At 42.2% G+C, this 21,567-nt stretch overlaps 1 protein-coding gene across 1 annotated transcript in view; it reads right to left on the bottom strand.

The window, feature by feature from the left end:
* DHX35 (DEAH-box helicase 35) overlaps positions 1–21,567 on the bottom strand; it is a 446,551-nt gene that overhangs the window by 236,458 nt on the left and 188,526 nt on the right. Inside the window, exons 7-9 of the mRNA XM_085619115.1 lie at positions 17,055–17,124; positions 16,133–16,192; positions 5,597–5,709 (exon numbers count right to left, since the gene is read on the bottom strand). Coding sequence (XP_085475241.1) covers positions 5,597–5,709; positions 16,133–16,192; positions 17,055–17,124 — 243 coding nt within the window. The remainder of the gene's footprint in view (positions 1–5,596; positions 5,710–16,132; positions 16,193–17,054; positions 17,125–21,567) is intronic.

Below are 21,567 nucleotides of genomic sequence, written 5' to 3' on the forward strand. Positions count from 1 at the left end.
GGCCATAGTTAATTGTGTGAAAGATCCAAGACAACAGTGGAGAGATTCTGCACAGGACTGATTCATTGGAGGATACAAGACTATCTGATAAACATGAACAATATTCAGGATAGATTTTATCTAATCAGATTACGTTTGCAGTTGCTCCATCACTTAGTTGCATTCCCTAAATCAAAGGCATTGTCAGCAAACTTACCCAAGTGCCCATGTGATGCAAAAGCCAGACAAATGACAAATCATTTTCTGTTGTTTTGCTAATTTTATATAGATATTAGACTAAGGGGCTTATTTGGATGTCGGTTGGAAAGTCTCCGACCTCCGGAGGTTGGAGGCTTTCCGACCGACATCCATGGTTTAAAGTCCGACCGCCTAATTACAATGTAGGCGGTCGAAGTTTAAACCCGCCGGTCATTATGGCTGGCTTCTAACGGCCTCAAGGAGCCCGTTGGCCAGTCGGAAACCGCTACATAATCCCTTACAAACGGCATTTCTGCCTTAAGGATTATGATGTCGGTTTCCGGCAGGCTTTCCATGTCGGGCTTTCCATCATGGAAAGCCTGTCGGAAAGCGACTTTGGGGGCCCTAGCATGCCCCCATGCCTGCGCAGCCTCTGGTTGGGGGCCAGTGGAGGACCTATGGTGCTCCCCTGTAAATCCCTGCACAATGTTGCAGGCACAGTGCAGGGATTTACACAATCTCCCATACCATGTGCAGTCGCATCATAATACAGTGTTCAGAACCAGCAACCTACAGACGGTCGGTTCCCATACCAATTACATTGTAATTAGTGCATACGTTTACTCAGACCTTTATTCTTAACACAGGGCCTCATTTACTATCAGGAGGCTTATAAATTTCTTCGAAATTTGACATAATCTTATACCTGTTGCGCTATTTGACCTACATTAGGAGCGCAATAAGGAGGCGTAAATCACTGAGTCACTTAGAAAGGTTGTCTCATGAGGAAGATTGAATCAGGGTCTGGATTGCTGTAACTCTTGTATTTAAACTGTACCATTGAATGAAATGTTATACTGCAAACTATGTACTACGTGTCTTCACTAAATTTTTAAATGGTTTACATGAGGCTTTTATGATCCTTAGCATATTTGAATTTTTTGACATTTGCTGAACGTTTTTAACTTTATGTGTCATTTTAATAATGTCTAACTATTAGGACCAAAAGTATTGCTTTAGTTTTAGCATGCATGTGAGAGGTTAATTTTAGTAATCTATGTTTCATCAAATAAGTATATACCTCAAAACCTGGAAATGAGCAACATTTTTAATGTCTATTTTGTTTGCTATGTATTTATGGATTTCTGTATAAATCTGAATAAAGTCTTTGAATTTGATTTGCATACTTTGCCCAAAATCCTGAAGGGTTGGTAGCACATCCTCTGTCCTCATCCTCCAATCTGCAAACTTTCCTATACTCCATTCATGAAAGAAAGTCATCCGTCACATTCCTCTTTTCAGACATAGTTAGCATGAAAATCAGGTGGGATAATAGAGTTGAATGTATCCTTTCTATCATGATGAGACCAAAAAGTGAGGGATAGCAAGAGGGTGGAGTGGAATGAAAGGCACAAGAGCATCAATTAGTTTGTTTATATTTGAACCGTCTGATTAACCTTAGCTATACCTGTATGTATGTGTGAGGTATTTAAATGCAGGCCTAGGGGAAGGCTGCAGAGAGGGTCAAAAGGCACAAAGATACATTCAACATTTGAGTTAGTGGGTAGCTGGGTTCTGAGAGTTATTGTGAACGGATATATCTTAGTGATGTAGTGCTCTTAAAAGAGGTGTGTCTTCAGCTCTTTCCTAAATGGGAGAAAGAGGAGCACCCCCTATACTTTGCATTTGCTGCTTACTTCCCCTTAAATAAGATTGCAGGGTGCCCACTTTTTGCTTTATACCTGGTTACCATATCTTTCTACATACTAAATGGGAGAAAGGTTGGGCGGTCTTTATGGTTAGGGGGGACGTCAATTCTGATCCTGGATTCACAAATGAAGAAGGTCTGTTTTTTCCCACTTTTTCTCACAGTGCAGCTCCACCAGGATGGGATGAAATCATAAAGAAATTCAGGACCTCAATGAGGCTTGCTGTGATCTGTAGGATGCCCTAATGAGGGATGAGGGTGGAGTCGGCAAGGTTGTGGATCAGTGTATTGCCACCACTGCGATACAAGAATACGAGGCTTGAACGGCAGTTCTGAAGTTGTTTTCTGGTAGGAACAGTTCCACTTCCATTAGTAGTGAGAGCTCATACCAGTCTGTTTTGGTATTGTATGCGATGTGTTCCTTTAGGGTGAGGTCGGTGTCCAGGGTAAATTTGAGCACTGAGTGATAGTTAGGCTTTGAATCCAACCAGGTTCATATAATTAAGAGCCAGGTTTATATTGATATCCGTGGTTCTTGGTGAACAGTAGGAATTCTATTTTTGTGCCTTGAAGCTTCATATAGGTGCTAGACATTAGGTGTGGATGAGATGTAGACAGTGTTTGAGGCTTTGAAAGTCTGGAGCAGAGGAGACTTTCATGTAGAATTGTGAATCACTGGTAATTTGGTGAATTTTGATGCAGTTTGATTGGATAGTATTCTAAGAGGTTGCAAATAAAGACTAACTAAGATGGGGGCAAGATGGAACCCTATGTGAGTCTGCTGATAATATGGATCTACTAGTACCTGGCGATGACAAAATGAACATACTGATGTTAGTTAAACAGGTAGAAGGAGAACCAGTGAAGGACATTGCCAGTGAATCCCATTCTAAACTTCAGTGTCGATGAGCATGAGATGATCCACAGTGCTGAGGTGGTTAAAAAGTCCTCCAATATCAGGAGGTAGTTGACATTTTTATCTGTGGTTGCGAGGGTGTACTCTATAATTTGTAAGGTAGCTGTCCCTGTGTTGCAGCATGATATGACGCCAAAGAGGTAGAGATTAAGGAGATTGTTGGCGATGATGTGTGGAGGCAGCATTGGTTGGGTCCACTAGTGATGTTCCTGTTGTCAACTCTGCCCATGTTCCCCTTCTGTCGTATGCATGACGCAGTACTGTTGTCTCGGACTGGCAAGTCGCTGCAGAAGCTTATAGACAAGTATGTAAGGTTTATGAATAATTTGAATCTTAAAGTAAATTAAATTAAATCTTGTGTGCTCGTGGAAGGAGCAAGATTATGAATCCAACCTATTTGGAATGTTGAGGGGAGGAGATTGGAGGTGGTAGAGTAATTCTCCTATCTCGGGTTCTGTTTGACTCACAAAATACAAGGCAAATCATGGGGGCTAATAGAGGACTTCTGATGGAGAGAAGTATAGGGGCAATTTTGAGCTTCATTAAGAAACTGGGGTCTAAACCCCTAGAAACTATTTAAAAAAAAAGATATATGAAGCAAAAACAACGTCCATAGCAAACTATGGAGCACCTGCGTGGGGTGTTATACCTGTTCCCAGTTTGCAACAAATTGAGAATAGATTTGGAAAACGCCTAATTGGCGTTCCTCAATCATGTTCTTCTTATAATTGCACCATCAAATTGGAATTCCCTTTTAATACAGATCAGATCCAATTGACCCCCCCCCCCCCACCCGCCCCCCTCTTGTGGCATTCAGTATAGAGGAGGGAAACATTGAAGCTAACACAAGATATTCTGCATGTTAACCTAAAGCTTGACGGGTCTCGTAAAATAAAATGGTTGCAATTTGCCAAGCAGAGCTTCTACTCCATCGGCATGTCAAACCTATTTGATGGCTCATCCACCTGCACCTCCATTTCTAGGTCAGAATTGAAAAAGTGTCTAACAGAAAAACAGAGGAAAATTAGGAATATGAGATGTGAAGCCATCTGTTGCAAATCAAGGGTTAAACAATATTACCTAGAACCAAAAACAAACATATCTGAACCTAATTATTTATCTTTTGTGACTAACTCTTATCATAGATTTCTACTAACGAGGTTCCGTTTGTACTATATTCCCTTAATGCTTGGTTACCCCGCTAACACCCACTCTATGAATGCTTTGTCTGTTTGTCCTTGCGATTTTGTATCAGCTCAATGCGACCTTCATTTGTTATTCTTCTTTAAATTTTATAGTGAGGAGAGGAAGAGGTTTATTCGGCCAATCTTGCGCGCTCACAGTGTAAGACAATGTCGTCCAGCCTTTTACCATCTAAAACAGTTGTCTGATACCCTTATTTGTTTCGGCTTGGCTTCATTTTTTCAAGGAGCTTTAAAAAAAGTACGCTGAATATATAAAGCAAGTGAAAAAATGGGCTCCAATTCTGTGTAATATTTTATTTGTATCATAGCTTTTTATTGCATTTTTTAATGACTGTTGTTTTTATGTATATCATGGTACTGTGATCTTATTATATGTAGAATACTTTTATGCCGTTCTATCAAATTGGCGAAATAAAGTGAGTAATGAATGACTGAATGGCATTGATGTGAGCTTGGAATTGCACATTTGACTACTTTTAAGAATATCTTGCCAATGAGGGTTGGGTGGGATTTGGGCTGATAGTTACAGAGGTCATCAAGGTTTAGTGTGGGTTTCTTGAAAAGTTGGAGTATTTGGCTAGTCTTGAAAGTTTCTGAATATGATACTCTGAGGGACGTGTTGACAGTGGGGTGTAAGAGCAATGAGGTTTCTCCAGGGAGCACTGTGGTGCAGGACAAGGGTAAGACGGGGGCAATATTCAGGGATCTCAGGATGTCAGCAAAGTCTGCTAGAAACAGGGGTTTAAATGATTACCAATGTGGAATGAACAAGAAAGAGTGAGTGAGAGAGGAGGAGCAAACTGACACATTAGAGGATTAAACTATGCATCCAAGGCACAAGCAAAATAAGACCCCCTTTGTGGACCCTATTATTTTTTTAATTCATGAACACATCTGTAGATCAATTTAATTCTACACTTGTATCTAACAGTCTTCACCTTTGAGAAACAAAAAAGTTCAGACTTGTAGACTTGTGCCCTGTTAAACCTTTGACCTCACAGGAAACAGCCCTTACCACAAAGGCCGAACCACGATCTGCAGTTACAATGTGGCTGTTACAATGAATGCGTCTTTACCACGAGTTTCTTTATCACGCATTTCATTAGAACTACATGCCTTACAGAAAGCGGCATTGGACTTTAAAGTACAAAGCTTTAACTACTGCTACGCAGACTGGAGTTGGAATAGTTAATTGTACCACTCCAAAGGCCAATGCTTTCCTTAAGGCATGTCGTAACGATATGCTTGGTAAAGGAATGTATGGTAAAGACACATTCATTGAGAAGACTGCGGAGTAATGGCATGCATGTGAAAGGCATGCACTGCTCCGACATACAACCAACCTCACTATCTACGGATTAGTTTTGGTGGAGAAACAGAAAGGTAAAGTTCTTATATATATGTGATGGAAATTTCAAGGATATCTGCTGCATTTAACTGGCAAACAAAAGGGGAACAGGTCTACAGTTTGTGCCAAACAACAATGTTCTTAGGCATGAGCAAACCTGAGCTTAAAGATACGGTTATGCAAGATGTTTATGCAGTGTACACAGGTCTCTACAACTCTAGAGCACAAAAATAAAGACTTACCTTTGTGTGTGAAATACATCCACTGGAAATGTCCTTCCCTCCACAGTAAGGATCGTACACGTGTCAAGGCTTGGATCACAACTTTCATTCTGATTAAAGAAATCCTTGAATTTCTAGAGCAGCAAATGGAATGCAAACAAAAGACATTACATTAGTGGAAGAAAAAGGCGACTAGTCAGACAGAAGCAAATACTCATTTAGTCACAGGCACATTTTGAATGGTCTTCAGTCAAGACAGCCAGCAACGCAAGTTTGCAATCTGCAGTCATCAAATCACTAAAACCGAAAAACTGTGTGAAAGGAGAAGGCCCAAAGCAGATAAAACCTCAGCTATCCGACAACTTAGAGGGAGGACTAAAATAACGATGTTTTCACCTACTTATGAAAAATCAGGTACAGGTTTAAGCTTGTGATGTGTTCCGGGAGGGAGTTCCACTGCCTGGTAGCTGCCACTGTGAAAGGTCGTTTCGCCATCTGGCTTTCTTACACCTAGGAACCATCACCTTACATTGTCCAGCGGATCTCAGAGGCCTCAACGGAAGGCCGTCCTGAGTTAAGAATGGAGAGCCTTGTGAGCCAAGCAAAGGGCTTTAAAAGGCTCCCGCTTCTTTACTGGTAGCCAGTAAAGGGCTCTCAATCTGTCCCTGACAGAGGAATGTTTAGGTTATTCCAGGACTGAATGTGCTGCCGCATATTTAATGATTTGGAGCCTGTTTAGTAAGTACTAGTTGGCATTTAACTAAAGTGCATTGCAGTAGTCTAAGCTAGAGGTGTTAACGCAACAACCACTAACACCCTAAGCTCTTTTGGGAGAAAAGGCAGTATTTTCTGCAGTATCTTAATAATCCAGAAACAGGAGCTCACCGGTCTATTAACCTGGGTGTTGAAGGTCAAGGCACTATCAAAAATCACACACAGGTTTTTGGTCACAGCCGCCGGAACAGGCAAAACACCACACATTTCAGACCACCAATGATTAGTCCAAATTGAGCTATCCATTTCTAACACCACTATCTCAGTTTTCCCCCAGTTCTTTATGAACAGTTTCCTCTCATCCACCTGCTGATATCCAACATATAAGCCCTAAACTTATCAGCCACTTCTTCCCACTCATCTTAGATGGAGATGATGATTTATGTGTCATCCGCATGGGGTCGCCAGACAGGTCTAGCAGTACCAGAATAGCCTCATCTCCATGGTCGACTTGCCTACGAATGGAATTTGCAGTTGCTATAAGCGCCAATTCGGTGCTGCAATTCCTCCTGAACCCATTTTGAGAAGGGTCCAGGAGTTCTAGATCTAGGAGATGCTGAGCTCATTCCTGGTTGATATGCTTCTCAAGGATAATAGCTGGAGCAGGCAACAATGCGGTTGGGTACAAGTTTTTCAAATTGCTAGAACCCCAGTCAGGCTTTTTCCTCAGAGTGATGACCACTGCCTCCTACCAGCCTTGCGGGTACACCCCGTTCTCAAGGACCTGCAAGTAGACCTTCTCCAGGACCTCCGTCATAAGGTCAGGGACCAATTGCAGTACCTGGGCGGGCAAGGGTAGTTGGTGAACCCGAGGTGGTACACTTACAAAGTCTTGATTTTTGATGCCAGCAACGGGAAGAACCTAGCTAAGCAGCTGAGGTTAGGCAGTTCTGGAATCGCCCCTTCTCCGCTGGCAGTCATATGTCTATCCTTCCCTTTTGCCATCCCAGAATCACAGGGACTATCAGTGAGGGCAGGTAAGTCTACAAAGATCTTCATGATCTTATCCTTAAAGAATTCTGCCACCTTACTGTAGAAAGCTTACGAGTTTTCTACCGCCTGAGGTATAGGAGGTGACATAAGGGTGCTCAATGTATAAAAGAGTTCTTTCGGAATGTTGATAGCTGACCTAATCCTCTAGGAGAAATACACAGATTTTTCGATTTTGATCGCGCTTTTATATTTCAGAGTAAGCTCTCTGTGTTTGATTTTCTCTTCCAACTCAGGAGTCAGTCTTCATTTCTGTTCCTGCCTCCTACATTGCCTTTGAAGCTCCTTGAGCTCCTCAGAAAACCAACAAGCAGAGGGTTGCTTCCTACCCTTTGGGCAAGCTATCGTTAGAGGGGCAACTTCCTTGACTGCTGAACTTGACAATTTATTAAACTACTCTCAAGGTCCTTCTCTTTCAATTTTACAAGCGCATCCTCAAACTCGCCAACCGTGATTTTTACCCAGTTTCTGAAGCTCTTAGCAGTATCCACCACATGAGCTAGTAAATTAGAGGTCATTTATGACTCATAAATGACCTCTAATTTACTAGCTCTAGCATTTTTCCATGAATACTACATATGCTAAGAGTTACCACCAATAAGCCACTGCCGGCATTTTGCCACGGGTTTCCAACACGCCAAGAATTACTTGTAATATGCCAGAGACAGAATTTTCCTATGGATGCCCCATATGCAATAAATTCCTCCAGTACTTGCTTACACAACACACACATGCACTCACACACACACACACACTCACACGCACTCACACACACTCTTGTATTTTTTTACTTACTTTCAACTGACTGCGCTGCTGCATTTTAGCTACTTGGCTACTGGTCCATGGGCCCTCAGAACAGGTACACAGCTGATTCTGCCTCAGGCACTGAAGCAGGAATCATAGTTGAAGCCTGCAATCTGCATTACTGTGCAGGGTTCAGCTTTAAGCCTGAAGCTTTTTCACCTCATCCTCTCCCGTCTCGTCAGAGTGAGGTGGGGTCCGTAAGGTTCCTGACCTCACACCACCCTGAGACAAGATGGAAGTGGGTCAGGTGAAAGCCTGATTGACAGTTATGACTGGGCACCGCAGGGCTTAATCCTAAAGCGCCTTGGGCTACCTACAAGGCTGATGCCGGAGTGCATCACAAATGGGGTGGGATATATGTGTGTGAGACCCCTGAGGCCAGGGACTTTGCTTAATTCTGCCGATTGAGGCCAGGGACTTTGCTTAATTCTGCCGATCTCTGAAGTGCACTGTGTAAATACTTTCAGCTTTATAAGTGACTCAAATCGAGTTAAAAATGAAATCGAAAATCATACAGCCACGATGCTTCGTTGTGACAAGAGTCCTTTGAGGTGATCAAATATCCTTATGGGAGCTTCCTTAATGTACTGTATCATCAGTGCACACGCTCTGAATTCTCAATGCTTTATTGTAAAATTGGATAAACAAGGTCCCCATTTAATCCGGACTGTGGGTGTCCCTGCTGATCCAGATCTTTTGTGAAATTCCTGGGGAACAGGGGGTTATTAAACAGAGGCCATTTGTAGCAGAGATCCTCTTCATCTCTTGCCTGCTCACCCTGCTACTCCGAGACCCGGCTGACGACACAGAGTGATGTGCAGTTTCCACAAGTGCATCACTACGGTGACCCCGTTCTCCCAGCAACAGCATCCCCACATGACCTGGCAGGTAATCTCTTACATGGCACCCGCGTGCAGCAACCGACTGGCTAATTAGCATGATGGTTGATAGAAACAACTTGCGTATCTTGGCCTCTATAAACAGCTCGTGGGACGTCTGCCTGACGGCACATTGCCTAGGTTCCCATGGTTGGAGAACTGATTGCTATGGACCCTTAGCATCATGCCACCCCCCACCACCTCAGATCCAACATGACAATCTGTCAGACGAATTTCATGCAACTCATTGAACACATAACTGAAATCCCTAAGCGCCCCATTTTCATGAAAAGTGTGAAATAGTCTTACCTTTACTCACGATGAGTCAGTCAGTGATGAATCTGGCTGAATTAAATAAATGAAGCGGCTGAGGTGAGGTGACCCAAGCACGAGCGACGGAGCGAGCAGTAGGCACTCTCTAGAAGCAGCACTGAACACGAGGTGCCTGACTGGCGCGGTCTGCTCCCACGTGACGTCACAGTCATAGTCACGCTTCCTTCCACGTAGAAATGGGCAATCACTGTCTGCATGGCTTCATAAGCCATGACAGTGATTGGTCATGCTTGGTTACACCCACGCTCGGCGCCCAATGCTCAGGACTGCGCGCCAGCGCCAGAGAGGCCTGGCATTGGCAAACAACGCGTGCCTCTCAGCCAATCCAGACGCTGCTCCAGCAGCGCCAGGATTGGCTTGAACAGGGGATACTCCCCGCTCATTAGGAGACCGGGGGCTGCAGCATGAAACAGCCCTCGGTCTCCTAATGTGCAGCCTAGTGCGCATGTTCGGGCTGGTCAGAAAATGGTCAGCCAAAAACCGAACATGCGCATTAGATCACCACCACTGACCCTTGCTGTATGTTGTTGTGCCTGATGCCAGTGCGTGCCCCATCCCCTTCAGAGCCACTGCAAGCCTGACTGCCTCGGGCGTGGCCCAGTGACCGGCGGGCCACGCCCGTGTAGACTACGACTCTGGAGTAAGTTAAATTAACTTAAACTGTTGTTTAAGTTGTTACTTTAGTGACACTGACAGCGCATGTAGTCGCGCAGCGCGGGTAGTGGGGCAGCGCGTGTTGTGGGGCAACGCCCCAGAGCCCTAATGGACGCACCACCACTGCGAGGTTCCAAAGTTTCTTTCCAGCTGGGAGGAATTATCTTTAGGTTTTTCCATGGTTTTGGATCACCACCTCAAATTCATTTATTTTCCAGCAAAAATGCCATTTGAGAGGTTGCAATCCACTCCAGACAAGAATGCCGTGGAAGAGTAGCTTGTTGTGAACAGCACCAAAGTGCACTCCAGATACATTCTGGCTGACAATAAATGGAAAGAACTTTTGATTTTAGATTTAAGACTGCCTCAAAACATTTATAGTGAGAGAGAAAGATAGAGATAGTGACATTTTAAAACACTGCTTCGTTCCTGAGTTGGGGATGTCTTCTGCACAATAGAAATCAAGGGGGCATTGTTCCACATTACTTTTGGAATAGTGTACTGCAGTTACCTTTTGTTAATGTAAAGGTATTTCCATTATCAAATGAAGTATCTATTCTTCAGCTTACAAACTGCACTAGATTTGTTTTTTAAGTTCTTTGATGCAGAGGCAGCACATCTTCGACACTAGAACTTTCTTGTAGTTTTGTATGTGCAAAACTTTCTGCTCAAGGCCCATTCGGTTGGTGGGAGCTACCCACGCACTGCAAGTCTCCTCAAATCTGCTGCATTTCTGTGAAATTGTCAGAATTCACCTCTGACTCCTATGAACAAGTACTTGTGGTTAAAAAGATACAATTTCCTTTGATCCATAGGTGAAACTAATTTCAAAATTAGACTGTGTGAAACATATCTGATCCTTGTACTCCAGTTAGAATGGTTGCCTATCTGATGATTTAATGTCCTTCTTCATGTTCCTGATAATAACACATCTGCCTACACATATATCTGCTGCTAGAGTGTGTTCTGCTTCAGTAGGCTGAGATTTTGGATCATTAGAATGCGAGGATATTATATTGACCAATCTGCCATAGTACTTCCAATGGCAAATGGAACATAAGAGCAATCTGAGGGGGTTCCCATTAAATACAATGTCACGCTATGAGACAATGATCGCAGATGGTTTCCTGAAATGTTGGAAAGTACATATGGGAGAAACATATGGGAGAAATTTCAACCAGTGCTAAAGTGCTTGTGCTCACTCCCTAAAACAAAGTAAAATTGGCTTACACCTGATGGGCATATTTAATTTACTTATATGTTCCCAGTTTACGCCTGATTGGCATATCTAATTTACTGATACGTTCCAAGTTAAGTAGTAAACCATATACCCAGTGCCTGTAAATTAAATGCTACTAGTGGGCCAGCAGCACTTATCGTGCCACCCACTTAAATAGTCCCTTAAAATATGTCTCAAGTTTGCCATTGCAGCCTGAATGCAGTTTTCAACTGCAAATTCAACTTGGCAAAATAACCCCCTTGCCAAGCCTTAAATTCCCCTTTTATTGCATATAAATCAGCCCTAAGGTAAGCCCAATCCGGTCCAAATGGTCGCCATTTGCAAATCCCACTGAAGCTGGAGAAAAGAAAAACTGACGCCTTGTTCACTTGTTTTTCAATGAAGAGTGAAAAGTCTATATTCTTCAAAATAATTTCTTATGAAGGAATGAAACACAGTCACCATGTAGGACTGCATTTCTGTGCCACTCAGTATTGTATTCAGATAGAAAACACGAACACAAATGAAAGAGGCTCCTCCTCTTACATGATATTTGAATATCTAAGAAATCATCCAGCGCTGGTCCTGAATAGAACCTATAATATATACGGTTTGAAACGAATAGACTATTAATTTTGGGATTTCATGTTCAAACTACACTAATATAGAGGACGACTAAGGACTCTCAATAAAAAGCAATTATTTTTCTTTCATTTTCCATATTTGATGATTTTGAAGCTAGGCTCAGCCGCATTCGAAAATCAATAGGATGAGTCCTGCCTTCACACCACTTCGTCGTTCAGGCAGCCAGGCTGGAGCACGGCATGAAAGGAAGGATACTACAAGCACTTCAAAGTGAATTCTCTAGAAACTTCTCCTACTTCAAAGAAGGCACCAGGTATAAAAATAGGAGCCTCAGACCCACACTGTAGACCTGCGGAAGGACCCCTAGAGGACTGCCTGCTGCTGTGGCGCTGTGTGCTGCAGAAGACTGCTTTGCTGCACCTGGAAGAACTGCTCTGCCAACTGAAGCATGCTTTAAACCCTTAGAGGCTTGCCCTGCTTCTGAAGCCATGTTTCTTCTCTTGAAACTAGGACTATCAGAACGACTCCAAGGACTAGTTGGCTGGACTCCTAAACAGATGCTCAGTGCAGTAAGGCTCTAAACATCTGGAACCTGCACTTGAAATTAGCATGAGTGGGTACCAATCCTCTAAATGGTGCCTCCCCAGTCCTGAACCCTTGGAAGTTGGTACTAATAGTGGCCAATTAGCGATGATTCAAAAGGTAGACATTTTTTGGCTAAAAACTGCTCTGACAACCGAGAAGAGACTAGGACCAACCTGCTTGTCTATCCAACCAAGGTGCATGGCCGGTTGCCCTTACTTTGCGGCAGCGCCCATTGCATTCTTTTCTGAGGCAGCAAATCCTGGTCAGCAGTCCTTCGCAGGAAGGATATCCTGCCTTGTGGAGAACTTGTTGTCTACAGCCTCCAACCTCATTCCACTGGAGATTTTGACTTTCCAAAAAAAAGACTCGGGCCATATTTAGATCTTGGCGGATGGGTTACTCCGTCACGGGTTACTCCATCACAAAGGATATAATGGGATTTATATTTTGGCAGACGAGATATCCGTCACCGTTGTGATGGAGTAATCCGCCGCCAAGATCTGAATCAGGTCCTATGTCTGGACGTGGAAATATTCACTGCAACTTCATCCAGCAGCTCCCCAACGACTCCTCCTCCTCCTCGGACACCACCTGCAGCCTTTACCTGCTGAACTTCTACCTTCACAGAACATTTTTTCAGAATTGTTTTCTAAGTCCAAAGGTAGGTGCCGACTGAGCCCAAGCCACTTCTTGTATCCGATTCGCGCTCCATAGCAGTTGGCCTGATTTTTCGACTTTGATTCCGGTCTCGCGTCAATAGATGTCGTCGGTTGGTGCTTTGATCTTTCAGGCGCTAGTTTTAACTTAAACTTTACAAATTTGATACTCCACTTCTACTGATTGGATTTTTGCCATTTTGGTGTCAAATAATTTTTTTTAAATGTACTCCATTCTTTCTAAATTGATGTGGGATTTTTGTTGCATTGTATTTTCACTTTATTACTGCTTGTGCACTACATAAATTCTTTACACATTGCCCCTAAGTTAAGCTTGACTGCTTATGTGCCAAGCTACCAGTGGTTTAAGCACAGGTTAATTTATTGACTTTTGTGGTTCACCCTGATAGGAATTGTGTCTGTTGCTTGAGCAGGATCAACACCCCACGCAACCAACAATCCAATTTCTCACAGTGCTTCAAACCATTTTGAGGGATGGACAAGAGCATTTCCAGGAGGGAACCATCCTACAATGTGGGGGAGTGTGAGATTGGCAGAGTGTTGTTTTTGTTATGATCCTTTGTGGAAGTGTTTTTGAGTTGTGTGTGAGTGATAAGAGAGATGTTTATCTTGTCTTGGGCTACAAGGCCTAGCGGTTTGATGTAGGAGGTGGTTTAAGAGATAATTTCACAAAATATATTCAAAACTAGCTAGTGGTTCAAATGTATTCTGCAAAACAAATATTACGTTTCAAAGTACCTATTATGCTAGAAGCAACTGAAAGAGGTAGTGATTTGCCCTGATGATCTGTGTTATAGGTAACCCAGTTGGAGTGGGAGGGCAGGAGGAAACAAAATAGAGAGGAGGCTGCATCGAATAAACGAAGCCAGAGGGGCAGCATGTGGACCAAAAGAAAAGGAAAATGAGAAAGAAAACAATAATCCATAAGGCATCATAAGATAGGCAGAGATGTTGCCTAATTAGTAAAATGATGCCACAGTTGCAGGAATGGGAGTAATGTTCAAGGCAGGTATACTGCTCACTTTAAAAGACCCCAATTCCACAAATTCGTCCTAGGCCAAAGGGGGAGACATTTTCTGAGCAGGCGTTTTTATGCCTCACCCTCCTTTCATGCTCCAAAAGGCCCCATAAGTGGATGAACACGATTCGGACAGGCCACAGACATGACATGGCACAGACCCAGCCAGACTAGCACCTTGCACGTCCTAGGGTGAGAGGTAAAATGCTTGGTAGTTTGTTACCATGGTAGCACAGGAATTATTAGGGCAGTGCAGTTTTATCCTTCTATCTTCATCCATCCATGTGAGCCCAATACTTTTACTTGGTTCTCACAGACCCTTCCTCCTTCTAGCCTTACATGAGACAGCATCCTCCTGCCCTTCTAGAATTTCCTCTTAGACAACTTTCATTATTAGTACGGAATTACATGCTTTCTCAGTGCAATGTCAAGAGTTAAGAAAGCCAACTTAAGGTGAGAAAGAAAGACCATGATAGGGAGAAGGAGCAGGATGTAATAGGCGCAGTGGAGCCTGGGGAGAGGGAAAGTCCAGGAGGAAATATAAACAGAGAAGGAGAAAGGGAAACCTGATGGAGGAAAACAATACACACAAGAGGATCATCATTTGTTAAATTTTTTCATCTGTCTGAGGACTAAAGGTTCTCAATACTGAACTGATCCTCTGGCCGGAAACCCTACAGTTTTTACTATGCATGCTTCAGGAGTACTACTGAATGAGCTGAGCTACCTACCTGACTGAGAGATATGCAATATCTTCCGCTGATCATATATTTCCCCCTTAACTAGATGCTATTTAGGCTACCCCTTCTTTAGCCTCAGGAAGGAAATTAATTAAACTCTCTTTCCTTTCCCACATGCTTTGATCCGACCTACATATAAGCAGGTGGCTATGGCTGCTCAAACTTAAAATCCTCTGGGAGTACAATCTTTGTTACCAGTACAACCAGGTGTCAGCTTTCCCCCCATCATGGTGAGTCACCATCTCCGAAGTTAAAGATAATCTCTTTGATACCACTGGAAAAAACAAACAGCTGTGGACAAACAGATAGGAAAACCAGACCTGGATCAGAAGCCTTGTACTTACACTTCCCCTCAAAAGTGTTTGGGATGTCAAATTACCTTGTCAATGTATTCATCAGGCCAGCAAAAGAAATGGGCACATTAAGAGAGTATTCTTTTGTGAGGATGGAACACACAAAGGCACGCCTTTGTGCCGATCACCAACAATCCCAGAATTCCCGGTTGATAGTGCATCAATATAATGATCACTACTGTCATCCGATGGGTCGCCGTTCTACAATTGGGGATGTTCCACCTTCGAAAGGTCCTTAAATATTTGCATCCTAAAGTTATAGGCTACACACCTCTCCTGGCTTGTAATGATTACCTCAGCGCTATTGGATTACTTCTCTCGGAGGCATCCCATGCTACCAAACTAGATGGCATTGACAATATGTTCAAGGGGACCACCAGAAAGTTACCAGAGTAGACAGATGGAGCAAGAGACACCTTGTACAGAGGCCATGAGGCCTCATCATAAGTGGCAGATGAAGGAGCAGGTCCCTTCCTTGACCACATTTTAGGGGGAGAAACCGTTGTAAGTCTAGTTTCAGCATTAAAAGGCATAGTTTGTATTGAAATCTGAGGTCTGGGAATGTTCAGATAAGAACAGTTTACACTGCTTCCGCTTAATGGCCATTGGTCTCAAAGTAAGCTGAAATGTCATAGTCAGGAAGCAAGCAGTGTAGGCATCTTCAGTGCCCATCATCACCTGAAACCTGGCCTTTACATCGGCTGCTTTTCTTAACCTAGCCAATTTTAGGGCCAGTCTGGTGGGGATCCCTGCTAGAGGATGAATACTTTTCTTTTTATTAGTGATTACCTTTAATTCCAGCCCTCTCACAAACAACTATTATGTTTTTAGTGTATGAAAATAAATTAGTCATGCTCTGTGAAAATAAGTCCATACAGACAGTTTTCACTACTGAATATATATGCTCACAAAGCAGAGGACACAAATCACCAATCTTTTACACTTACCTCTGCATCAAGTGTTGCAGATGTGACAATGAGTCGGAGATCCCCTCGCTTTTTCTGAATCTATGAAACCAAGACAGAGAAATGAAGAAAATGTATTCTTTTGTACTAACCATGCCTCTATGTAATTTAAAAAAAAGAATAATCCTTCATATGGGATGACCAACGAAAGCCCAGTTATGCCTAATCTGTGCTTGGTTTTCAGGATCCTCTTACGATAAATGAGTTTAGGATTGACCTAAATGTAGTTAATTTACATAACTCTACAGTAAGTGGGTATCCTAGAAACCTGACATGCATCCTTCCCACCTGGAGAGACAGACGCAACCCCATCAGAACACAACATTCAGGCTGTAAAGTGAGTCAAATGATTTTGAACAGTATATTTTCTGCAAATTTCACAGATATAAAAAATCTACCATGTAGCAAAAAATGTATTTTTGATTGCTTGGAATGAGGTTTGTAATCACTGTTAGAGCGGCGCACTGTGAAAGTCTCTCTTTCAAATCATCCTACGGTACTAGTCACTGAGAGAGCATTACATGAAGTAAGCTCCACCGATGTAGTATGACACAATGTCATAGGTACAATGTGAATGGTGTGAGATTCACTGTCATAGCAAAACAAGATAACAGTGACACACAGTTGGAGTGCCACTACTTAAGCATTACTATCAACTCACAAAGTTCATCATATATATGGAATTTGGTTTAGTGTTGCTGTCATAGTTGTTACAGTTGCACATGATTTGCAAGATTTCCGTCAAGGAGAATTTCACCATAAGAGTTCACAGCGGTGTCTGGCACTTTGACTCTCCGATCTATTCTACCTCTCCCTTGGCCATGTGAGCAGCACCAAAGAGACTGCAACCAGTGACACTGTCAGTGCTTAAGTTCAATTAATGGAAATGTCGCAGGCCTCTCACCTTCTTCAATAGGCCGATGGCGATATCTGTATAAAGGGTTCTCTCATGCGCTTCATCTAACATTAGGACGCTGTGAATGGAACAAGCAAAGACAAGATCAAGACAGACCAAGCACACTGAAATCGGACGAAACTCAACAAGTAACACAAGAACAATACCTACTGAAATCACGTCAGCACAGCTTCAAACGCTACCTGCAGTAAAGGGGCACTTCAGGAATGACTGGAAAACAATCTCTAAACAAACCCATGTTTTTGAGTAACACATAATGTATTTTTTGCTGCGCTCTCAAGTCCAGTTGACTTTTCGCCAGTATTTAACATGTGAACGAGGTCCATTCCCATTGCCAATTTCATAAAAATATTTATTTATAAGAACGATGCTCATTTATCTTTACAGAAGGTGCGCCTCCCTCAATTTCCGTCAGAAACATTGTGCTAACATGACAGCGGCAGAATAAGTACCATGCCCCAAGTTATAGGACCCAGCTATTCAGTGGTAATTAAAGAACATTCTTAAAGAACAGCTTAGCCTAAGTCGAGCAATATTAAGGGACTGTGGAAAAAGGGATCCAACTGTCTTACTTTCTCTTCTCTGCAGAAAGCATCACTACCACCACACTACAAAACAAGAAATGAAACTACAACACAACAACCCACAAATGACAACATTACAACTGCAATCACTATACTACAACCGCAACTCTGGCACTGGAAAAAGAAGCATAACAAATAGGGCAACACTCCAACTTGTTAACACTAAAATAACTTGAACCACAAATACAGTATTTCAACTTGACTTTTTAATGATATTCAGACCAAACCTTTTTAATGGAGTATATAAGGTGTAAGGGAGCTCTATCAGCTACTTTAGGTTAAACCAGGCCAAAACCGAATGACTGCTGTGTGTAACTTTAAGCATCTGCAGTGGCAATAATAGAGTGCAGAGTGATTCTTTCATTTGTAGCATTCAATTGCTTTTCTTCATACCCAGGTGCTCCTATTTTCTTTGTACTGTCTCTTAAACACCACAAGCCCACAAAACAACTGCAGCATTACTTCTATTATGACAATTACTTGTATGTATCAGTAGCATTACACTGAAAACACTATAAATACTACACTACACAAAGACAAACACTACTCAAAACCCAACAATAATACTAAAACAGTAACACCTCAATTACAAAGTTAACATTATCTGAAACACTGCACCTACCACATTACAGTTATAACACTAAGCAATGAAAACCATACCCAACACAAAGGCAATATTACACCATGAAGAAAGTAAGTAATACAATGACATTATAACATTACAAACATATCAATAGCACAAGAGTACAACACCATGACACTACAACTTTAACACAGCAACGCTACATCACACAACACCTTACAACAATAACACAACAGCGAAACAATTACAACATCATAATTAATAATTTTAATAATAATAATAATAACAATAATATTAATAGAACTTCTAAAGCGTTAACAGTTACTTCAAAAGAAGTGCCTCAGGGCTGCACAGTCAGAAATTCCCAAGGAGGTTTACGGAAAGGTTAGACAGAACTAACAGCCTATCTTAAAACCCATGTTTTCAGATGTTTACGGAACAGAGCCTCTGTCTTCAATTGCCTAAGACAGAGAGGAAGAGAGTTCCATAACTTGGGTGCCAAAAAACAAAAGGAGCTGATCCCAATGCAGACCTTCTTAACTCTGGAAATTTCAGCCAGCAAGGTCCCAGAGGACCTGAGACACCTGGTAGGAGAGTAAGACCTGATAAGCAGGTGCAAATAGCTGACCCCTGCCTTCCTAAAGGCTCGGTAGCAATAGAAGAGAGCCTTAAAGGAAAGACATTTCTTAATCAGGAGCCAGTGCAGTTTGCTCAGAGGCAAGCTCATAAAGGCTCGCTTAGAAATTTAACAAAAGCTGGGCAGCAGCATTCTGCACATGCTGGAGTTTCATCAGCTGACACTGAGAGACTCCCGGGTAAAGAATGTTACTATAATCCAACTGGGAGATAACAAGTGCCTGAATCACCATTTTTTGTGCAGACTCAGGCAGAAGACGAATGATGTTCTTCAGGGATTTTAGAATCCCAAAGCATTTGCTAGCCAAGGTTGTGATTTGACAGTCAAAGGCAAGGTTTTCATCATTTCGACCAAATGCCATGGTTTTTAACCCTAGGCTTTGATGATGGAAGGGGACCAAAGATAGATGGCCACCAATTGAGAGACCAGATTGACGACTGCTTGCTCAAAATAAGGACCTCGGTCTTGCCCACATTTAATTTTAGGCTGTTGAGGTCCATCCATTGGGCTACCCCTGACAAAAAGGCTCTCAAAGAAACCACCACACTAGAAGAGTTCTGTATTAAGGTGACAATCAACTGTGTATCATCGGCGTATGATCTGATGTCAAACCTGTGACGCTCGATGATATCAGCCAGAGGGCGCAGATACAGATTAAAAAGGGTAGAGCCCAACAAGGAGCCCTGCAGTACCCCCTGCTGCAGTGACAGAACCATGGGGGCGAAAGGGTTTCCATACGACCTAAAAAAGAACTATAATATTTAAAACATTAACACCATATTTAAAACTGCAACACTACAATTTCAACAACTGTAAAAGAACTACACCAGGACTACAATCCTGCAATGACCTGATTCTTAAATCAACTGAAATCTGTGATCTTCACATCAGTTAAAACCTGATGTTTTCCCAGGACAGACGCACATGACCAACACTAGAACATAATGCTATAAAAGACCAAGACTATTGAATGAGAAATCAAGATCCTTCAAACGAAACTCTGGACGATGAGGAAACAGTGAGTTGAAATGGAAAAAAAGAAACAGTTGTAGCTAAAATTGTGTGTACAAGTTGGCGTGATACTGTTTGAACTAGGAGCTCTTCCAGCCTTAACGGATAATAATTACTTCAAAGTAAAAATGGCTTCTACGAAAAAATGCCACAATATCAGCTTTGATTAAATAGATTCGGATCTCAAGTAGAAGCAAAGGTTTACAAATGTTTATACAGAACATGGAAGTAAAAGTATTTTTAGCTACTAACTGCCCTTGCAGATTGAACATTTTATTCAGGATTTTCATACCTTTCATTTTACCCTAGAGTATTTAAAAATGAAAATATTTCTTAGGAAACAAATATCAGAGAAATGCAAATCATGGAATATACTTTGGTGGCTTATTTCTAGTTTATGAGTAAATAGTTTTAAGAGGGCATTGATTTTATTTCTTGAATGTGACTATTATTCATACACTGGATCTGAGTTACAAAGCTACTACACACCCTCCCCTCTGTCCTCAGTAAGCTTAGACTGTTTTCCCAAGCTACAACTGGAGAAGCAGAGTCACAAATGGAGTAATTGGTTATCCAAGCCATGCTGAGGGACATCAGTTGGTACTTTAAATTCACGTCTACAATGATTTGGAGAAAAGAGAGACTACTGCTGGAAGAGGCAGCTTTAATTCTTGAATACCAAGCGTTAAGATTTGCTTTGCAGAAATTCTAGAAGGTCAATGACATTGCATAGATTATGTTTTCTTCAAAACATTTAGTCATTTAACTACTTACCACTTTAGATGACTGAATAAGGATTAAGCTGGATCAATTTCATCATTTTGATTGTCAGCACTTTATCCAGGTAATTGCTGACAACAATGTATCTTTGATAGATTCTGTTATAATTACGATCTTTTACTGCGTGTTTATTTCCCTCCTTCTTCTATTACTCCTTTCTCCTTTTGGAACCTTCCTACCTTTTTCCCTCCTCTTCCCCCCCTCCTCCTTTCGGCTTTTGGTATTTCCCTACTGTTGGCCGGGAGGCTACCTTAGAATGTTGATGAGAGAACCTTCTCTAGCAGAGCAGCTGCTGGATGTGTACTGTGGAGGTGGAATAAAGAAGATCTCCGGTATCCATACCTTGCAAACCATGGGACAAACTAGCCCTTGATATCATAGGTCCGATCAACAAAAAAAGGAGTTACTAAATGATTTGCATTCGTTTTAACAGATTACCATTCTCACTGGGTGGTCATCAAGATGGTTAACCAATCTACTACAGAGACACTTATAAATTTCTTGAGAGACACATTCGCATCTGAAGGCATCCCTTCGACTATTGTGACAGATAATGGGGTGCAATACACTTCATCAGCCATGTCGTCGTTCTTGTCTAATTTAGGCATCACACAATTTAAGACAGCTCTTTATAGTCCCAGGGCCAACGGCATGGTTGAAAGGGTCAGCAGAATGGTCAAAGAACGACATCCAACTTGCATGCTATAACCAATTGCCAGTTGAGAAAGTTTTGCAAGAAATGTTATGAGCATATCATACCACTCCAAATCATATAACTGGCACCTCTCCATTTTCGTCCCTAAGAGGGAGGAAACCTGGCACTAAATTCTTCCCCAATTGGATTGGTGGGGGGGAAATTGTGGAGCAGGATGATGAAGAGAGAAGCAGAAGAGTTGTTGCTAACCA

This window comes from Triturus cristatus, chromosome 7 (genome assembly GCF_964204655.1).
Source record: "Triturus cristatus chromosome 7, aTriCri1.1, whole genome shotgun sequence".
Classification (NCBI taxonomy): Eukaryota; Metazoa; Chordata; class Amphibia; order Caudata; family Salamandridae; genus Triturus; species Triturus cristatus.